The 19,961-nt window shown below is 47.5% G+C and overlaps 1 protein-coding gene and 1 long non-coding RNA gene across 2 annotated transcripts; both read left to right on the top strand.

Moving 5' to 3' along the window:
- Positions 1-1,301: 1,301 nt before the first annotated feature.
- Positions 1,302-14,428, top strand: LOC130207048 (uncharacterized). The gene is made up of 2 exons (XR_008834225.1): positions 1,302-1,670; positions 14,134-14,428. It is a non-coding gene; the product is annotated as an uncharacterized LOC130207048 (long non-coding RNA).
- Positions 14,429-15,407: 979 nt separating this feature from the next.
- irf2bp2a (interferon regulatory factor 2 binding protein 2a) lies at positions 15,408-17,943 on the top strand. Its single transcript, XM_056435435.1, has 2 exons — positions 15,408-16,511; positions 16,824-17,943. The coding sequence occupies exons 1-2, from the start codon at positions 15,683-15,685 to the stop codon at positions 17,540-17,542; spliced, it is 1,548 nt and encodes a 515-aa protein (XP_056291410.1). The 5' UTR covers positions 15,408-15,682; the 3' UTR covers positions 17,543-17,943.
- Positions 17,944-19,961: the final 2,018 nt, after the last annotated feature.

Genomic DNA, 19,961 nt, shown 5'->3' with positions numbered 1-19,961 from the left:
TTTTCTCATCCAGGCCAAAGGGGCTGGTGCTTGAGCACCACTATCTCTATCTGTGCACGTGCCTGCACCTACCCCTCTAAGCTGTTCACTCGCACGGATGCTCTCGTGAATCCTCCCGACCTTGAGTCTGCCTCAAACTCCTCCCTCTTACCCGCAACATGATTATGCATTTTTTTACTGTCATATGTTGTCTCTTGTGGCTCAAAATGCTTTTGTTCGCGCTCAATAAGAACACATTTTTCTGTCTTCCCCCGACTGAGCAGTCTGATTTGTTGCCATGGAAACTGATCGTGAAGTGCCTTGGTGCTTCATTTTGGACTAATTGTCATCCCCAAACAACATACTCACACTCGCTGCTGAAATCAAAGCATTTGTCGCCCTCTTTGTTACATTATTCTCATGCTCCAATACTTCTCAACAATAAACCTCTCACACAAAGCCCCCACCTCCCCACAAAAAAAGTCCCGCGCAGGAATGAGTGAAATAATCTGAAAACAACAAACTCCACAAAACAAAACAGCTATTGAAGTTCCTGGAGACGGTCCCAAACCGCTCCAAATATGCTCGATGAATTCCCAGCCTGTGAAATTGGACGCTTAGGCTGACGCATTCAGTCCTCGGGTAAAGGTCACGCTAACTGACATCAAAGATCAGAGGACAGCGTGTCTTTCCGAATTTGTGCGGTTCAGGAACTACAGGTGGAGATAGGGTGAACCGGAAAAACAAAAACAACGGAGCCAACGTGGCCCCATCTTTATATAACAGAGCTTGCTTGTGGCGATTGTGCAATGCGGTGCAGTTGTCTGGGCCTCCAGAGCCTCAGTGCCTCTGGAGGCTCAGCCATGTGCCTTGATGCAGCAGTTATGGGCACATGCCCTACTTTCATAAATCAGAGCTGGGAAAAAAAAGGAAATGGCATGAAGGGAGAGGAGGAGGAGGAGGAGGTGGCGGAGGGAAGAAGGGATGTCGAGTGAGTAGGAGAGGGAGGGAGGGAGAAAGAGAGTTTTAGAGGAAGGGAGGGGGATGGGGGGAACAAGGCTCATATTGATGTTCCAAACACAGCTGCAGGCGTCAGCTGACTAGCTGGCCTGGAAGAAGCCCCGAGCTCTGCCTTCTGCCTTTATCAGCTTACACTGTGACCTTTCTCTCTCGACTGGAATAGATCCTCCCCCCCCTCCATATCTGGCCCTTCACCACGCAGCGTCCACAGCGCTTCGATGAGTCCCGGTGTGTCCTCTGACATCTGACTTCTGCCGGGGTTTTTGTATCTGCATGCCTCCAGAAGCTCTGGCTCACTTTTCGGGCGCATCAGCACTTTCATTTGTCTCACATGGCTCGGTTTCCAAGCCTCTCCCCGCGCTCTTACACAACTCACCATGAGGTCACCGTTGCTCCTCACGTCCGCACCCAAAGACAGAGGAACGACGAAGGGCTCGGTTACTTTGCAAATACATGTCGGTTCAGCTGATTGGATTGTTGGGCAATGGTGTCAGATTTCTGTTCCTAGAAACAAAGACAGGGAGCGAGAGGGATTTGGACCCGATGCTTAAGCTGTCAACCGAGTTTTGGACATATATTTAGTGAACCTGAAGTTAGGAACAGTTCAGGGTGAGTATGAAGCATGCAGCTGTCGTCGAGAGCCGGTCCCGGAGAGGCAATAATCAGCAGAGGTAACTGTCAATCACAGCTCTGCAGGCCTCATGGGCTTTTTCTCAGAAAGACGCCCCACACTCTCACACACACACACACACACACTTGATGACGCTCTTCAAGTGTTACTGGATCGTGTTTCTATGGGAGCTGTCCACCCCCACACCCACAGCAGCGCCTCCCTCCCCTCCCAACTGTTTGCAGGAAACACTCATCCTTCTCTGGAGATGTTGCTTGCGGCGGCTCATGCACTCGTAAATCCTGGGCTCCTTTCTGGGAAATGAAGGGCTCGAAAGATACATACATACACGCAATGGGGGTGAGGAAAGGGGGGGGGGGGCCTCAAAACACAGCTTGCCAAGTATATCTCCAACTCCTTTTTGACAGTGAGGAGGTTGGATTGAGTGTCTGCCCCCTGTGGGAGGCAAATAAGGAGCATATTCTGCGCTTCCCTGGTTACCGTTTCAGAATCCGAAACACTGCGGCGTCTAGGCAGACCTCAGCGATACCACAAACATCACAGGAATGAGAAGTGTTTGGCGGCGAAGGACAAAGATGGGCGGATGGAGCAAAAAAGAGGGAAGGCGAGAGAAAGAATAGAAGCATTTGAAGGCGGCCATCGCCAGCTTCAAATGTCAGTCAGCTCCCGGGTAGACAATGGAACGCAGCTGCTGCTGAGCTTTGAACTGCAGCTGTCGGTCTTTTGTTGGCAGTGTCTGCGTGTACATGTGGTCACGGGTTGTGTTGAACATAGGGCTGTAAAGCTATAAAGTGTTAGAGGAAGATTAGTGTGTACAATATTCCACTGTGAGAGGGTGGATCGAGGTCACGGGGAGTTGCAGAGAGACACTCGAGTTGGTGGCAAGTATGTCAGATGTTCCTAATTTAGAAACCCTCAAGCAAGAGGAAGAGATGAGGAGGGGTGGGGTTGGCAAAGGGCAGCGCTCAGTCTGGAGGGGGCTGTAATGGTTTGGGGCTGAGGGTCAAAGAGGGGGAGGGAGATGAAGGACGTGTCTGCGGAGGACATTTCGCTCCGATAAAACATTCTCATCCAATTGTGGGTTCAGGGGACGAAAGCCGGAGATGAAATTCGCCTGCTTCCCTGGGCGGATTCGTGACTGAACCGGTCCGCAGTGTCCGTCACGCCTGAAAACCCCTTCAAGTGCCTCATTATCGCCGTCGCCGGTGGATCATCGGAGAACATCTCATTCTCGCCCCGGCTGCGTTTTGATCATCATACGGACAATGCGCCATTAGGCCTGGCCTGATTTTCTAAAGCACAGCTCAATTACTCAAGGGGAAGTGCATTAGCATATCAGAAAGCACGGGCGTGACTCTGCAAATAAAAGAACACATTAGATCACCACCACAATATGTTTCGATTATTCATACAATGTCAGAGCGAGCAGATAGAAGCGAATCGCACCTTGATTTGCATTCAGCTGAGGGAATTAGCATTTCGTGAGCTCTCACTCGAACACACCAGCTCACATTTTGGAAGCTTTCCTGGAGCCGGCCGTGTGTGCGTCGGCTTTATTGTACACAAGGCAACTAAGTAGCCTAACAATACGCCTTAGCGTCAATAAGCCTTAAATGTCACTTTTAACACCACACCGTTTTGTCACAGTAGTTAAGAGTGCCACCCTGAGTGCTTAGTCAGCGCCTGCTCAACGACACAATGCAGGGCTCCTCAATTATTCATAAGAGGGAAAACACACATGTGGTCTTACTGTGTGTGTGTGTGTGTGTGTGTGTGTGGGGAGACAGATGATAGCATTCCCCACAACTGATGCTTCTTGTTGTGGCATTTTAGCGCAACAGGGGAGTGACGAAATGGCACACGGCTCAACAATGAAAATGTCAGTCAGCGCCATTCATCCCGTAAACGCCATCAGCGGCCATCAACATCCGCCACGATGATAAATGAAGGCACCTCACCGCCTGTGTGGACCGAATGAGTCAGCAGGATGTTACCGTAATTTGGATGGAGGAGAGAGAATATTGACTCTCCTGGTTTTTGAGCTTTGCGTGCAGCGAGATTAAAACATTGTGCAGAGAGGAAGTTCCCTGAATAATATATCATCCTTTTGATTCAAGCTCACTATATTATTATTATTTTTGGTATGCATGAGTAAATTCCTATGCGTGCTCCACTGGCTGCTGCAGTGCAGGGCCCTGCGTCGCTGAGCTGTTGTCGTACATGAAGAATGTGTGGCTATGTGTGTCAGCCGCTGACTTTGTGTTCATTCCCCAGTAAATTGATCTGGCTGCTCACTAGACTGGATGGAAAAGGGCCCGGGGCGAGAAGTGCACACTGCATCAGCAGATGGGAGAGCCCACTGTGTTGCCATCACATGGCATTCCTCCTCACTGGGCATGCTCAGTGGGCCACGCCCCACACACACGTCGCCCCCCCCCCCCCTTCCTCTCAGGGCCTGTTTGAACCAGTCAGTTGGAGGTGGCGCTGGCGCTCTCTCTTGTTTCTCATCTGACCTTCAAAGCAAGGCGTGGGGGACAGTAGGTTGGCGGGGGAGGGAGGGAGGAGGAGGGGGGTGTTTATCTAAAAGCTCTTTGGGTAGCAGTGCTGATATGTCACTCATTATTTCCACCCTGTGCCCTCTGACTAGCATGCAACAGCACAGCGCTGTGCACGCAGCGCTGGCAGAGGCTACACAATAGTTAGCTATTAACATGAGATAACAGAATTCAACGCAATCAGCGGACGTTATCAACTCCTGTCGGCGACGGCTCTTAATTATGTGTATATTCTTGACATTATCTGAAAATACTCACATTTATGAGCCGATGTAAAACCGGAACCTGTGTCGTGTTTAACCGAAAATGCTGAATTACTGGGAAGTGAAATTGTTTTAGTCATTGTGTGCTTCACTTGCAGAATACAGAAGTTGTGCAACCTGTCCTTCTGTACACATTACATCTATTGCATCTGTCCATCCTGGAGAGGGATCCTCCTCTGTTGCTCTCCTGAAGGTTTCTTCCATTTTTTTCCCCCTGAAGGGTTATTTGGGAGTTTTTCCTGGTCCGATGTGAGGTTTTGGGGCAGGGATGTCTATGTGTACAGATTTAATTGAAACTGTAAATATAAATAAATGGGATTTAATTGAAACTGAAATATATAAATATATATATATATATAAATAAATAGATGTAATTTAAAACTAAATTTAATTGAAACTGAAGTCCAACAATCGTTTTCTGAAAAAGTGAAAATAAATGCAGGAGCGTGGTCTCTAAATTCATAGCAGCAGTCTGATGTCAAGTTGATCTCATTCACACTCTTCCAGTTCGACAAAGTGCACGCAAAAACATGTAATGAGTAATGATAGGACACCACAGAATGAATATATTGCAGCTTATGAGTGGCATGTTATGGTCTCCTGTCCTTATTGTTGCAAATACACGTCATCGCCATTATCATTGCACGCTGCCTGCTGACGACGCAGAGAGCTGAATGACAGTAGCATTCCCCAATGAGCCACACGGTGCAGAGAGAAATACCTTTTATTTTCTTCGTCTAAACCAGTCAGGCTCCTTCTACACATGCTCTCTTTGTCTTGCCACCGCATTCTGCTCGTCTCTGGTCCTTTCGTCTTTGTCTGACTCGCACGGCCGGCTTCCTGTTTATGTCGGGCGAGCATCAAGCCAATCAGCTGTGAAGGCTGTGATCCTCCTCGTAGCTATTTACTACCCTGTGGTCTGTTTAAAAAAAGACTGAAAGCGAGCTGAGCTAGGTGCAGGCTGCTGAGTAAGCAGACATGCAAAGCTCCAATCAGAGTCCACAACTGACCTAACATACGTCTTTGCACTTGAGCTTGTAAAAGTGTTTGCATATGCATGTGTGATGTTGTTTTTTGTGCTTTTTGAAATACAGTGCGCACTTGGTGAAGTATTCATTTCTTGCGTTTCTCAAAGCGCAGCAGGATTTGCACGCTATTTATTTTTTCCGTTGTCGCCGAGGACTGGAATGTGCCGCTCTGCAAGTTTTGAAGATAACAAAGCAGCATGAGGCGGCTGCGTGTAAACTCTGGATGAGGTCACGGTCCGCCAACAGAGCTTGAAGTGACATGAGAGGGGATTTTGTTCTGGATTCTCCCCCCTTGTTGGTGTCGTACCTTTGCTCGGTTTTTCCTGTTTGCTGTGTGCGCACTTCCGCTCACAATTGCAGGTTACCAAAAGCCTGAAGCTACCACCTGTTATTGTATGGTTGGAGGGAAATGCAGACTGCATTGGAAAACAACAATAATAGAGCGTGGAGAGTGTGCAAAGGCCCTTTCACGAGTCCCGCCAGTTCACAGCGTACTATGAAAGGACAGGGAGAAAAATATAATCGGGGCTTTGCCGGGGTATTTGAGTTCACTGCAGGCATTACATGAGTGCTAATGCCTGATTCAACACCGGCTCTGGCAAACATGCCTGACATTCAGTGTTTACACCCCTCAATGAAAGCTGCTAGTCAGACTCAGTCTGATGACTCGGCCTGGATTTAGATTCAGGAAGTCATGCGATTTCCAAGTGGCTCGGCTTTCCTAGAATTTTTATTTTTTCAAAGCGGTGCCAACACGTTAAACCGAGTAGCCTACACCATTCTGTAAAGAACGACACCGATGCGTTTCCTGCGCTAACGTTAAACACTGGCCCCACTGAGCGCATGAATACATAAACCTCCTCTCAAGTTCTGTTGCTCCACATCCAAAGAAAAATGAAATGAAATGTAACTGGGTGATAACCAGTGGAAGAACATCGAAGCACTTGGACCTTTTCAGAGGGAGGAGGCCATCCGGAACCCGTGAATAATGAATCCGTGCTGAACTCCTGCTGAACCCTCTGCACCAGCACCGAGCCAAAGATCAGTGCATGACGTTCAACACACACGTGACCGATCTCCGATCATACGAGTCGAGTGTTGCATCTGTGTGAATCATTACACCGAGGCGCACCTGGCTGCAGTTAGAGAGAGGAATTCTCCTTTGATAAGCCGGATGACTGTTGGGAGGTGGCGGAGGATGCAGCAAGCCCAAAGTGGAAAGATAAATACACAACTGCCGACTGAAGCCGTTAAAGCTCCCGCCCTTTTGCCAGCTAAAGTCTGTCTGTGTGTGTGTGTGTGTGTGTGTGTGTGTGTGTGTGTGTGTGTGTGTGTGTGTGTGTGTGTGTGTGTGTGTGTGTGTGTGTGTGTGTGTGTGTGTATAAGCGGTCTAATGTTTAACCCTTGAGTCAACAGAGTGCAGGTGTCACAACAGCATTCCTGTGAGCCGCTCGTCTTGTGACAGAGCGGTTTCATAATGGGAGCACTGCTCTGACCGCCCCGCACGCATTGTTCAGTGGCAGGAGGAAGCAGCTTTTGTCTCGCTGGAGGATGACTTGCAGACCGACGAGTTTCATGTTGCTGCATGTTGTGTGTTAACGAGCGGAGGGGCGAGGCAGGGGATGGCCGGGTTAACGCGTTCAAACAGAACACACGCAGCGCCCCGTTTACCCAGAATGAGCCTCTCCTCTTCCCCCTCGCTGTAAATGGTTAACTTGGCGAGGATCATGTGAGAGTGCTGCGGTCACATGGGAGGTGAACTTTGCTCGTCTTGTCGTGAGGCAACGACATTTTCTATCGATGAGAGTGCTGTTTTCTTCTTCGTCTTCTTCCTATCAGGAGAGGAGAAAGCAGAAGAATGAAGGCTGGAATGAAGTCTTTGCAAAGTTGTTTGTTGATGAGAGAAAATATGAGTCTTGAATGGGGGGGGGGGGGGGGGGAGGATTGTTCTTCAGGGCAACCCTGGGTGTAGCCAGATGTGTCAGTCAGTGGGAAACCATTTCCGCATCAAGGCCGTCTGGCTCCTCCTTGCCATTGTGTGGCAACGTGCTGGAGGTGAACTTTATCCCTCTTTGTTCCGAGAGAGAGAGAGAGAGAGAGAGAACTTTAAAGTGATTCGCATAGAGCAAGGTCAAGTTACACATCTGTGAGCTCGCTGAACAATGTGGATCACATCCACTCACCATAAGGAGGGGCAGACGTAACGATCTCTTCTAAAAAACTGTTTTGAAAACAGCCTCTGTCCAAACCTGTATGTCAACAGTGTAAAGCACCCAGAGTTCTGTTACCATCACCGACTGAGAGCACACAGATAGCGCTCACCACACCCAGGCAGCTCCACGTGACCTTTAGACAGGCGGGTTTTTCTGTGAACACATGGCGTAAGACGGCTCTCTATCAGCAGCGAGCTCGTAGTCGTTACAAATGTGCACAACACAAACACGCGGGGTTCATATCACCTCCGGCTTATCTGGCTCCTTCAAGGACGCTGAACTTTCCCACAGCGCTGCCTTCGCTCGTGGGACTTAACTGTTGCGTCAAGGCTCTGCTATTAATCCCATGTGCTTCCCACAGTGTTACTATGGCTGAGCCTGTTGTGGTGACTATGACTGGACTATCCACTATGAGCCTGTTGGGAGTAATACAACACATGTATGACAACATCTTTCATATTTGATGCAAAGCCGGTTTGTCACAGATCGCTTGCGGTGAATGAAGCTGTCATCACTTTCATTTCCAAACAATAATAATAATAAAAATACAGCCTCGCAGCCTCGATGGGCAATGCTTCCATCTACGGTGTTGAATACAATTGCGTCGCATTACTCCTCGAACACTTTGTTGTGATTAGCCATTTGTTCAGCATGGCTCGCTATTTTTTTGCCATCTTTTGCTAGCAAAGACAACATTAGCCTCATTTACTTACAGGGCAGCCACAGTTGTCACAGCCCCTGTAGTTTTAAACCAATGCCCGGTTGGATGAATGGGAATATTATTACCCCAACTGTTGCTTGTGAACATCCATCACAGTTTACAGGCCGGGTTCTTGATTGACCTATCATATCCCTGCATACGAGTTTTCCTGTGTGTCGGCTGAAAGAGATCACAGCAGACATCACCAGGACGCAACAGATCTGACTTTCCCTTTTTTGCTTTGTTAGATGTTGTTGTTGCTACGTGGACATGTTCCAGATTTAAACGAAGCATGCTGTGAGGAAAATGTTATAGAAGACAAGGACAGATGTCCTATCTCGCAATGTTAACAAAAGTGAAGACTCTTTTGCGTTACCGCCCTGTGATTCCGGATCCGCGGCAACGTGTAATGGGTTCGTCCTTGGCCCATGCGACTCCCTTTCTCCGAGGCTCAAGATAAAAAAAACGGGCCAGTGTTTTTTTTCTTTTCTCGTACTTCCTGCTGACAAACCGAACTGAAAACACAACCTCAGGCTACCGAAGGCAATTAATGGCCAAAGCTAGAAAAAAAATAAGACCCAAGTTGGAATACACCGTGATTATCCTCCACTGTGAATTCACACGCACACGGTTGCACTCGTCATTCCAGCTCTACTTTCTCTTCCAGTTCCTCACAGCGAGCTGTTTTCTGAGACGAGGCTTTGATGTGGATGAGGGAGGTGAGGCGTCGTGCGCCCAGATGCCCAGACACTGTGGTTAAGGGGGCTTCATCACACAGACAGGAGGACAGCGCTCATCTTCTGCCCTCCCACCTCTCACCGCGGCGGGAGGCTGAATGTGACAACCGATGCTGCCCAGCTGCTTAGGGGCCAGGCTCGCGAAACCACAGGCGGATAATGAATGCCACACCATCGTGACAACTTGCACTTTTATGGATAGGGGAGGAAGGACATTTCTTGCACGGACGCTCGCAGCACATGATGAAACATCCTCCATAAACCACCAGACAATCAAAGGGAGGGCAGGAAAGATTTATGACCACGACCAAAAAAGGGCTGTTTTAAAGTAAATGTGTTTAGAATTTAATTGCGGGAAAACTGAAGAGAGATCATTGTCCAAGTGCAACCACAACATAAGTAAACTAGAACGGGCACTCGGTAGAGCGCATACCTTCGCCGTAGCCACTTTTTTGGTACTTGGCATGAGAGTGTGGGGAACTGTAAATTGATGTAACTTGATACCGGATATTGTGGTAAACATCACAAAAGAATTATGTATGAACATTTGATGGTAAAAAGAAGATTTTGACTTTTTCATGACCTTGACCTTTGACCCGATCGATCCCAAAATCTAATCAAATGGTCCCCGGATAATAACCAATCATCCCACCAAATTGCATGCGATTCGGTTCAATACTTTTTGAGTTATGCGAATAACACACACACACACATACAAATAAATAAATACACAGCGATCAAAATATAACCTTCCGCAGAATGCGAAGGTAACGATGCATCACAGCCACATTTCCCCATGATCTTACTTATCCTACTTTCCCGATCTGGATAAGCTACGTGCTATCTATGAACCATTTCCCCCAAAATTACGAGACTCAAGGTTTTTCAATTGGGTCAGTATTTGCTATTTTTAGTTTCCTTTGCTCTCAGTCATGCTATTTTGTTTTCTATACATCACAGACATTTTTCTGCATACCCTTCTGCTTTCAAGGCAAATGTTACTTTGATCTTCTTCCAGTCGCAACCCTGAAATATCTTCTAAATAAAGGAGTAATACATATGCATGTTCGCACATATTTTGTAGGTATTATTCACCAGAGTTTTATCCAACTGAATAAATACATGCAAAGAGGTAAATACAAATCACATGGGAGTTCAAACTATTGACAGAAAAGGTAGAGATGTGAAAAAGACAAGTGAATTATACAACACCCGGGTCCACTGTTGCGAACTTCTGTGCCGAGGAATGTCAGAGTTCATTTTCTAGCATGGCTGCTCAAAAACAGACTGGAGCTCCGATAATAAATAAGCGTACTTTGGGAAAGTTTTTTATTTGGCTCAGAGGAAGAGGTTACATAACACACGGGAAATACACCTCTTTTGTTTTTTGGCGCAATAAGAAGAAGAAAAAGAAAGAAATGTAACCTTTGTCAAGAAACGAAGCTGGAGGGGAAAAAAGCTATGTGTCCAAATATAAACGTTCCTGTAACACATTTAAACGCATTCAGGCACCGACTGAACATACATATTCATACTGCCGTATTTACTGTGACGGTGCTCATAATTAAGTTGGATGCATCTCTCGGGGGGTTTGCATAAGGATCTATCAAGGTGTAAGAACAAACCTGCCATGCAGAAACTAGTGCAGTGCTACTATAGTCCATTTATATATATATATATATATATATATATATATATATATATATATATATATGTGTGTGTACTTGTACATCTATCTTTGTGAGGACCAGTTTGAGTTGTAAACCTTCAGAGCAAGGACATTTATGGAAAGTGAGGACATTTGTGTGGGGTTGATGTCAGGCATTTAGTTGTGATGGTTACAGTTAGGTTAAGGGGTTGGGGAACGCATTGTGTCCATGCCTGTCCTCAAAGATAGTACGTGACGTGTGTATCTGCGCCTACAGCAGAATGACATCTTTAACATTTGGACTGAGTCGCTCACAAAGCTGGAATGATTGCACAGCTCAGCTCACTAAGCTAAACATAACAACCATGAGTCAGGAGGGAAACCGCCTTTTAAGGGCAATAAGTGAGAAGCTATTTAAATATGCAGGTGTTACATATTCTGACAGTAGCTCGTGAATTGGCCCATCTAATCTCAAATACGGGTTCGACCAGTTCTAACGATGTGCTGATTTTGCAACAAGAGGCCGGGGGAGGTTTGTTTACATCAATGTCTGGAAATATTTCGGGGGTTTCCACTGGATGGGAAGTTATGTCGTCAGCTCACAATGCAAGCAAGTTTACTTAAGCATTACAGAAGCAAAGTTCAGATCTTTCTGTTCCTGTTGGCCAAAGCAGACTCTGCAACTACCTTCGGTTTAAAAATGGATGTGAAAACAATGTTCATTTACATTTTTCTTTGGGGATTATTTCCTCCCCTACCCTCTGCTATTTACTGAGTTGTCTGTCCCCGACGAGCTCGGCAGATTAAGGGGATATGTTACCATCTTTTTTTTTTCTAAATGGATACACATGTGGCACATCTGGGTCCAAGCCTGATTCATTACTCACTTTTTTATGTTCCTTTCTCTGCAGCCATGGCAACTGCTGCATGTTTGGCAGAAAGCTTTTGAAGGCAGTGGAAAAAGAGAGAGAGGGAGCAAGAGAGAGAGAGAGAGAGCCTAGGGAGGGTGCATAAAGAGAGTGAGAAAGGGAGGGAGGGAGGGAGGGAGAGCGAGCGAGCAAGCTCTCAGTAGTTGGCCTACATCCAGTGTAATCATGCCATGGAGCCGAAATGAGGCCTTTGGCAGCACACCAGGTTTCTGAGAACAAAGATGTGAGCTTCTAATGTTGGCGGTGGGGCCTGCTTGGCATCCTTTGCCATTTCCCAGCAGCCCTTGCCTTGGCCGACTGCCAAGCCCCCCCCCCCCGGGACTGCAAAGAGGATCAGAATAAAGAGAGAGACTTGTTTTTCACTCGCCTCTTGCTCTGGTCCAATGACATCACCTCTGCAGCCTCCAGCCCCCAGATTCCAGCCGCCCAGCACATTTTTCACTTTCGCCGTCGACCCTCCATTTTATTTGAATTCCACCATTTTAAACCTAAATCAAAACAGACTCCTTCAAAATGTCCAAATTGTGTTTCTGCGCCTTACGTTGCACATCGTTTTTCTACGACGTGCGCCCAGGATCTGGTGTTAATCCATTCAGACAAATCAATAAAACAAGTTCCAGTTAACATTGAAATACAGGATGCAGCTAATTTGACAGATTGATGTTGTGGCGTTATCCGTCACAGCTCCCCAAATTCTATCTGCACTCTAATCCTTGCTGAGCAAATCTGTGGCTAAAAATAGCAGTGTGAACAGGATATATATGGTAGTTGGGGTACTGTGATAATCTCCATGGTTACCTGTCTCTGTGACATTCAGGAGCTCAGTAATTCATGCACATTAGTCCTTACATTCACCCTCTTGACATCCTCCACCCTCTGCCACTGTGCAGCTATATTAATCTGCAAGGTGGGTCCCTACAACAACTGCTAAACTGCAGTAATACGTCCTTACACGTCTCGCATTGACCTCCCTTTGTTATGTCTGTGCAACATGCTACAATGGAGTTTGGTGCTCTCTGCAGCAATTGTGTTGAAAGAGGGTTATATAAAACAAATGCTGTTCTCATGGAGGACAAAAACAGGGACGAAAAGGACGAAGAAAACATCCAGTGCTGTGTTTGGATTAGGCAGAAAACTTCAAAAATAATTTGTAATGATTCACTCCCATGAATAAAAGATGGCCAATATAAAATTCAACAGGCTCAGAAAGGGATAGAAGAAAAATAGCATCATCTCATCAGGTCTGCAATGCTGTCACATGTTGGGTATTCCCCTGGCCGTCACCGACCTTTCGCTCTTCATTTGACATACCCCTCGGAAAAATAAATAGTTTAAAACAGCATTACAGATGTACGCTACCTGGCTGAGTGGCTCACATGCGATGGCCGTCTGTATACGTGCTTTATATTGTCAGTCAGAGCCATCTGTCCATGTCTGACTTCCTCTCCGCTCAGTACAACGGTGCCTCTGCTGCAGCTTTTATTTTAAATCAACAGATCTTCCCATTATAGAAGTGGGTCATTTAGGATTTAATTGAATCCCAGCATGCCTCCGTCTTGCATAATAGTGTGTCGCTATTTGCTTGCACAACAATCGGCTGAGTGGAAACCAGAGGATCAAAGCATTAGGCAACGGTTTCCCACCAATCTCAAGGAAGGAATTTGTTTATTTTGCCCCTCACAAACAGTAATTTGCGTACTGTGTCATAAAGCGTTGCAACACTTCCTGGTGTTGTTCACCCAACAAGGATTCAGAGAAAGCGGCGATGGGAAACAGTGTGTTTATACAGTAGTTTACAGTCAGAGAAACTGACGCCACTCAAACCATGTGATGTCCTAAAGGGGATATCAGGGCTCTCAAGTGTCACGCATTGAGCGTGAGACTCACGCATTTCGGTCTTAACTCACGCACTCCCGCCACACATCGTATTTCTCACGCTGAAAAAAACTCGGCTATTTAATGTTTGAATGCAGGGGTGCTCAATATGTCGATCGCGGTCGCCGCAGAGCTCACCCCCCCCCCCCCCCCGTCCCCAGTCAACAACTCTTCTCGGCTCGATGCCGGCGCGCGCAACGCCCAGCCGTGATGCGCGCACAGGTGAGCACACTCTCACTAGCACCCCCCCCCACCCCCCACCCCCCCAGGTGCTGATGGGTGCTGATGGAAATGTCACTCTTGCCTGTCTTCAAAACTTGAGAGCGCTGGGATATTATTGTGTTGCATTGTTCAGTGTGACAAAACAATCCCATTAAATCATATGGCACCGCCATTGTATTTGCTTGGTGGCCACTCGTGCTGCTCTGTTCACAGCCAATCGGCTTGAAGTCCCGTAGATGGGTGAGGCTGATGAGGGTACGTGACTAAACATCTTGCTTCCTCTTTCCAAAGTCACATGGACCTGCACAAACATATCCTGCTTTGTGTCTGCAGGTTACAGACGCATTGCCTCACCCAAAGCCCGAGGCTAAGCTGCAATGAGTTGGAATGAGCCCAGATGAGAGGGAGGAATCTGAACTGCTGGGACACTCCTCCAGTTCAAACATACACTTTTACAACAGGGGATTTTTTTTGGCATATGACCCGTTTCTAGAAACAGTTTTTCTTCATTCCATCATGTAAAACATAATAGTCTAATCATTAATCTTGCTAGAACTCTATACTAATACTGCGGATTGTATGTTTGATTATGAGCTTAGTTAAAAACAAATAAAAACAAAAAGGAGTACGACTGGCTGATTCATTCCTGTGTAATTTCATTTAGTGGTGGCAGATTTGGATGAGTGACTCCTCGGCGCATGTGGGCAGAGCTATATTCATGTGTAACCCTGATCCATTGAAGCTTACAACGCACTGGCTGGAAATCCCCACCTCATGACAGAGCTTCCTGGTTACTGGCTAACGGAGGCGGATTTTTCTCTTTTTTTATTAACAGGGCAGCAAATTATTGTCTAACCGGTGATAAAAACTCAAGTCAGTAGGCTACGTGTTGAGTTCATATTGGTACACGGACACGAAAAAATGGCCACAAAAAAATACAAATTATAATTCTAAAAATATGCTTAATAAATAGTATGTGTTGCTTTAACAAACAAACCAAACACGGTTAATTTTTGCTGCACAACATTTTCGAGGTTCAATGTATATTTCTAGAATTTTACATTGGGTTACACTTGTTTTCCCGAGGGTCGACCCACCTCATCCCTTTCACAGCAGCAGCAGCTCATGGCGTCGAGGCGCTGAGGAGTGAGAAAAACAAGCTGCAGCCTCAACCGGATAATGCTCTGAATTTAGGACAAAGCAGCAGTCAACTGGAGGAGCTGGCGACTCTCTTTTTATATATTTTGTATGTATCCCCTGGCGGTCTACTGCTAACCTACAGCCACGTTTGTTCATAAAAAAAAAAAAATCTCCCTCGCTGCAGGCAGGCTGATATCGACGGTGCCATATTTGTGCAGGTTTGATCATAATAACAGGAGCTGTGGGTTATTCCCTCCAGTCGGAGGCGGCGGTGAGACTGAACTGGGTGCAGTTTTGGCCGATGTTCAAGTGATGAAATTAAAATAAAAAATAAAAGAAGCGACTGACAGAGGCTGCAGTAAACTGTGGGGGGAGGAGGATGTGTGTGTGTGAGAGAGGGGGGGGGGGGGTCTGTCGAAGAAATCAAGTCAATAGAAACTGAAGTGGAAGCAGGCGTTTAGAGCTCCGCGGTGACGTCACTGCTCCACATTGAGCCAGTAGTAGAGAGTCGGTGGAGATAGATAGAGGAGCGCCGTAGTAAAGTACACACCGACATGAACTTCTCCCTCTAAAACTTCTACCTTGTTGCTCTAAAAGTGGGGAGAAGACGCGTTTGTAATTTTTTTTTTCCGACGACCCGGAACGTGCTCTTTGGTTGGCTTTTAAAAAGGGAGCTCGGAGGAAAAGCAGGGAAAGGGAAAATCATTTTGGGTTTCTTTTCGGGGGGTCGACGACGAGCGCTATGTCGTCCGCGGCGGTCGCAGCTTCTTCCAGGAGGCAGTCGTGTTATTTATGCGACTTGCCCCGCATGCCGTGGGCCATGATCTGGGATTTTACCGAGCCCGTCTGCAGGGGATGTGTCAACTACGAGGGAGCGGACCGCATTGAGTTTGTCATCGACACGGCGCGGCAGCTCAAGAGGGCTCACGGGTTTCAGGAGGGCAGGTCTCCCGGGCCGGGGAAGTCGCAGCTCCCCGGCAAAGAGATGCAGGCGATCAACCACGCCGCGGCGGGAGACCCCCGGCCGCCGCAGCCACTGGACCGCTACCCGCTCTCCTCCGACCGCCCGCCCCGGCTGGGTCCAGAGTACCAGTCTAGCAGGCAGGCGAACGGCATCCCCGTCCCCAATGGATTTCCTAAGCCCGACGAGCCGCCAGAGCTGAACCGCCAGAGCCCCAACCCGCGCAGGAATAGCACGGTGCCCCCAAATCTAGTGCCTTTGGTTAACGGGAACATGCCCCCCGTGCACGCAGTCAACGGCAGACCGGGCCAGATGGGGCTTCCCTCCGCACTGGCGGGCGGTAGTCCCTCCGACATGGGCAAGAGACCCGCCTCGGTCTCCAGCACCGAGCACGACAGAGACGGGAAGGAGAAGCACAGGCCGGACAGTCTCACGCCGGAGCTCTCCGACAGCCACAAAAACCGGGCTGACCCGGACTGGATGGGGAAGGGCAAAACGGTGAGGGACCTGATGGCTCTGCACACGTTCGACAACAGGTTCAAGAAGGACCATGCGGCCATGCAACAAAGGGTTATGGGCTATGAGACCAGCGCCCCGGCTTCCAAGTCAGGTAGGCGTCCAGTGATGTTGAAATATCAAAACATATTGTTGTCATTTCGTGCAATTTTCTATTTTCAATTATCTTCCATGACTCAGTCGTGCACATAGAATGGGTTTATAACGTGCACAATTATAATTCTAGTAGTAGGTCTGCAACAATGCAAGGTGCATAACACATATATTTGAAATATTTAGGTTATTATGGTTTTGCAGCCTGTGGTGCAGCAGGGAACAGCAAAACTGCTCTCCACCCGTGTAATTGTTGAGCCATGTCTGAGCAGTGCACCTCAACTACTTTTGTTTAACCCTTTCCCACCTCCAGACAGAGGAAAGCACCCCCGGAGCATGAAGAGAAAAGCCTCTCCTGAACCAGACGGAGAGGGGACAGCTGCCAAGCTCAACGGAGAAGGACAGCAGTGGTTACCACCACCTACTGACGGCCTGAAAATGCCTCCAGTTCCCCCGCCGAGCTTCGCCGCTCCCCCTTCCACGATATCCCCCCACTCCCGCACCACCCCACCGGAGGCGGCCCAGAACGGCCAGTCCCCCATGGCGGCTCTCATCATGGCGGCGGATAATGCAGGTGGGAACAGCTCCCCCAAGGACTCCAACCAAGTCCACTCCACCACTCGGAGGAACAGCAACAGCCCCCTGTCACCGTCCTCCATGAACCAGAGGCGGCTGCAGCAGAGAGATGCATCTGGTGCAGGTACACCCCACGTGCCAGGCATGGACCAAGTGCACCCCCAAAGCATTCCGGACTCCTCGGTACCCGGCAGCATACCCCTGTGCTGCACGCTGTGCCACGAGCGTTTGGAGGACACACACTTTGTTCAGTGCCCGTCTGTGCCCTCGCACAAGTTCTGCTTCCCGTGCTCGAGGGAAAGCATAAAGCAGCAAGGTGCCACGGGTGAAGTGTACTGTCCAAGTGGAGAGAAATGTCCCCTGGTTGGCTCGAACGTACCGTGGGCTTTCATGCAAGGAGAAATCGCCACCATCCTTGCAGGAGACGTCAAAGTAAAAAAGGAGAGGGACCCATGATTTTGTTTGAACACTTCTTTGGGGAGGGGATGCAAAAATATGAGTATAAATATATAAATATCACATACATACCATTCAAACAAACTAACGGACTTGTACATATTGGACCCAAGGGAAGAGTATACTTCGTAAACATGGTTGTATAATTTTTGATTTTTGAATACATTGTGTTTCTATATTTTTGAAGATAAAGGTATGTACTCATTATAATGGACTACGTTCCTCTTTGTTGATGTTTAACAAAATTCTTGATGTACTTCTAGGTCTGGTGGCAGTTCCTGTTTAACGTAGAATGTGACTAATGCTACTCTACGAGCACTTGGCAAAACTGAAATGCTTTTAGCTGTACTTGTATGCACTTGTTTAAAAATTGCCAAATACAATTTCTGATCTTGTATGAACTTATTGTCTGAGCTTGCTTCATTTGAGTGAATAAGTTACACGCGACCTGTGGACAGATGGCGAGGTCGGGGGCTCTCTGCTCTGCAGGCTTGTTGTGACGCCTCAGGAGACTTGATTTACGCTGCACAACATTAAGTCGGCTACAGTTTCAAGCTGCAGGGATGGCAGCCTTTTCTGCACACATGCCTTTTTCATTATTCATGGTAATAATTATATTCAATCCACCAAAATAAGTACCATTCCGTCCCACATTTTGTCCAGTGTGTGCATCCCTGTAATTGATGGCAGTGTACACAAATGGGTGCCACGTCATGTTCAGTCAGCTGAAATCTGTTGAGTCAGTGCGTGATTTTCAACGTGATACCATAGTGTATCCACGTAGTGCCACCATACAGATGAAATGTACCACCCTGAATAACATTCTGAGCTTCCAAACCAAGTGCCACATTTTTTCAAGCTTGTGTGCTAAATTGTGTTTGACGTTATCAACGTGTTTAAAAAAAAAAAAAAGTTAAAACTGGTTATCCGTGATACAACTTTTTGATTCGCAGAGCAGTTTACAAAACCACAATGCGTGAATAAAATCAGCATTTCAAACTACATTCCGAGCATGAATTGGCTACACTAGCACTGCAGCAACCTCCAACGTCACCGAGGCTACGACATGCCTTCACGAAGCTCGGAGCATATTTCTGCCTCGGTATGCAACGTGTGCTCTTTCAGAGTAAACAATATCGCTGCTGCTGCCCTACATACCAACCACGGCCTGCATCTCTTCAGATGCAAATTTAATCGTTGCAGATTCATGGCCGCACGGCTATAAAAACAGCAATTCTGTCTCCGTAAAAGCAAGTAGGCAGCCAGACTCCCCTCGTGGGGTCGTTATGTGCCAAACTGCAGTTACTGTGTCTGCAGAGGAGAAGCAATCTCAAGACTGTTTTCGCTCCCTCAGACAAAGAAATCTCACTCCCTCGCTGCTGACACTGCAGCAAGCGGACACTGACATGGAGATTCATATCTAGCAGAGGGCGGAGGAGGGGGGATTGGTGTTGTAAGCAGGAGCGTAGTTTTTTCAGACATCCTGCGTTTTTTTTAACCGATCCGTCAGTGCATCCCCCGAAATTCAGCAATGTCTCACAGATTTCTTGGTGATAAAATGCCCATAGAAGGCTCTTACGTTGATGCTTTTTTCTCTTTTGGTGCTCCAGTGCCATTGGTGCCCACGAACCTGCTCCTCGATTCGGGATTCATTGACCTCACTGTGTTTCAAATGTATTTTGGTCAGCACCTCAGAGTCTTAACAGGGATTACCCGCTCTGTAATTAGCTGCATGGTGTCCTGATTAACCGATTGATTCATAACGTTGAATGAAAACATAGCCTTTGCACACTACTGTGAGGGGCGCGGGCGATTCTTGTCCCCCGATTGACTGAGCCAGACATTTAGAGCAAATAACAGCTTTCCCAATGTCACTTGAGGCTGAGGAGCTTTTGACCGCCAGAAACCTGTTTTCCACGAGTATGCTTTTTCGAAGGCATCTGTTTGTTTATGGTCCCTTTTCCGTTCTTTGGAGGGTTATCTTATCAGCTGGACTTTGAACGCAGATAAAGGTTCACACTTCAACGTGCTCACCGACAACACACCCACTCCATATTCCATCGCACATACTGTTCTCAGGGATTTTCTGGCGGCACTTTGACCTACTTGTTGTTATGACAGTATTGCTGGGAGCCAAATTGAAATTGCCACATCCAAGGAAGGACGGTTTTAGTTGCCGGGCTAGTATGATGCAACGACGCACAAGAGATCCTTTCTCCCTCTCTCTTTCTCTCTCTTTCTCTCTCTCTCTCTTCCCGTAAAGATTTATATGAGCCAATACCTGTTTGTTCAGTGCCGACTAAAATAGCCTGCGCCGTATCTAATACAGTGATAATGTGTCCCTGGAAGTGGCTCTGTCATAACACAATGCTCTGGTGTTGCATGGTTACCAGAGAAACGGCACACAGCTAGCAGATGC

This window comes from Pseudoliparis swirei, chromosome 17, assembly GCF_029220125.1.
Source record: "Pseudoliparis swirei isolate HS2019 ecotype Mariana Trench chromosome 17, NWPU_hadal_v1, whole genome shotgun sequence".
In the NCBI taxonomy this organism is placed as follows: Eukaryota; Metazoa; Chordata; class Actinopteri; order Perciformes; family Liparidae; genus Pseudoliparis; species Pseudoliparis swirei.
Note: the sequence above shows the minus strand (reverse complement) of the source record. Positions and strands in the feature narration are given on the sequence as shown.

Excerpts from the sequence above, each read along its gene's own strand:
- irf2bp2a (XM_056435435.1), top strand. The coding sequence starts at position 15,683 with ATGTCGTCCGCGGCGGTCGCAGCTTCTTCCAGGAGGCAGTCGTGTTAT. Across the intron at positions 16,512-16,823 it reads CGCCCCGGCTTCCAAGTCAG|ACAGAGGAAAGCACCCCCGG; the intron begins GTAGGCGTCCAG and ends TCCCACCTCCAG.